Here is a 1,391-nt window from a genome sequence, read left to right on the forward strand (position 1 = left end):
TGCAAGGGGCACACCATCAGTTATCAAAATTGCTTCACCTGAGCTAGCAAATTTATTGCTTGCTTGCTTGCTTAGTGGTGATTATTTGATTGCAAACTAGTGTTTACTCCAATCTCAACTTACTGGCAGTTGCAGTTGTTTGAATCAACACTCCTAATCTAATTTCATTGATTTCAGTTTGTTCTAGATAATTTGACAGATGTCAATGTGGATGGGTGGTAGGATCTTAGTTGGAGTAGTAAGGCCATACATATAACTGCTCAAAACCAAACAAAGTGGTACATATCTAGACTAACCATTAGACTCTTTTTTCTGCTTGAAAAGCTTATATTGTTTATTGTGTGTTAATTGGTACATATCTATACAATTAATTAAGCCACTGTTAGATTTAAACAATTCTCAAGAAATGGATATACTAGTCTTTTGGTGATTTTTCTTCATAGTTTTAATTACTTACAATTTAAACAATATCTATAGTATTATCTTTTTTACAAGATTCAGAATATAGTCAATTATATTGTAATGTATTTTGATTTTAATGTTATCTTAAACGTTGTACTCATGAATTAGAGTACCATTCAATTTGTACTCTCTTTAATGAATTATTTCCTTATTGCTTATATAAATATTAAAGAAGATCAATATGTTTCTGTGAGCATTAGTCAATTGTTCCTATAATCTATCGTAAGCACTTATTCCAACATTTGAGAGTAAATTGTTTTATTGTACGTGCTTGATTCATAGTTGGTATAATTGCAGTAAAGATCATGGCCTCATCTAGCTACTCTAACTCTCCTTGTGATGCCTGCAAGTTCTTAAGAAAATGCATGATGGATTGCATTTTCTCCCCATATTTCCCTCCAAAAGAGCCTCAGAAGTTCGCCAATATGCACAAGATATTTGGAGCATGCAACGTGAGCAAGCTTCAAAATGAGGTGCAGCCCTACCAGAGGGAGGATGCAGTGAACTCACTGGCCTATGAAGCCGAGGCATGGATAGAGGATCCGGTTTATGGTTGTGTTGGGGCAATCTCAGTGCTATTAAAAGTGCAAATATTGCACCAACACAGGGAAAGAACCTTTGTCCAAATGTAACAAATAAGTGTCTATTTATGGACACCAAAGTTAGCTTCCAAATGCTTGCAATTTCACAACCAATTTGTGAGAGGTCATTTCTGGGACTAAGCTTGCAGTGCTTTTTCTTGTTTTCCCTTTAGCTATTGTTGCAAATTTTTATAGACTTGGAAGAGTAAGTATGAAATAGACCGTTCCATTATTTTCAAGTTAATTACTTCTTACATATATACCATGTCAATGTACTAGTTAGCTTACATAGATATGATGATAATACCCAAATCGACATCAGGATTGTTTATTAACTTGAGAATGTTA

The 1,391-nt window shown here is 34.1% G+C and overlaps 1 protein-coding gene across 1 annotated transcript; it reads left to right on the top strand.

Moving 5' to 3' along the window:
• Nucleotides 1-767: 767 nt before the first annotated feature.
• Nucleotides 768-1,094, top strand: LBD1 (LBD domain-containing transcription factor). Its single transcript, XM_003516377.1, has one exon. It carries the CDS (start codon nucleotides 768-770, stop codon nucleotides 1,092-1,094), a length of 327 nt encoding a protein of 108 aa, XP_003516425.1.
• Nucleotides 1,095-1,391: the final 297 nt, after the last annotated feature.

Source organism: Glycine max, chromosome 1, assembly GCF_000004515.6.
Source record: "Glycine max cultivar Williams 82 chromosome 1, Glycine_max_v4.0, whole genome shotgun sequence".
NCBI classification, from domain to species: Eukaryota; Viridiplantae; Streptophyta; class Magnoliopsida; order Fabales; family Fabaceae; genus Glycine; species Glycine max.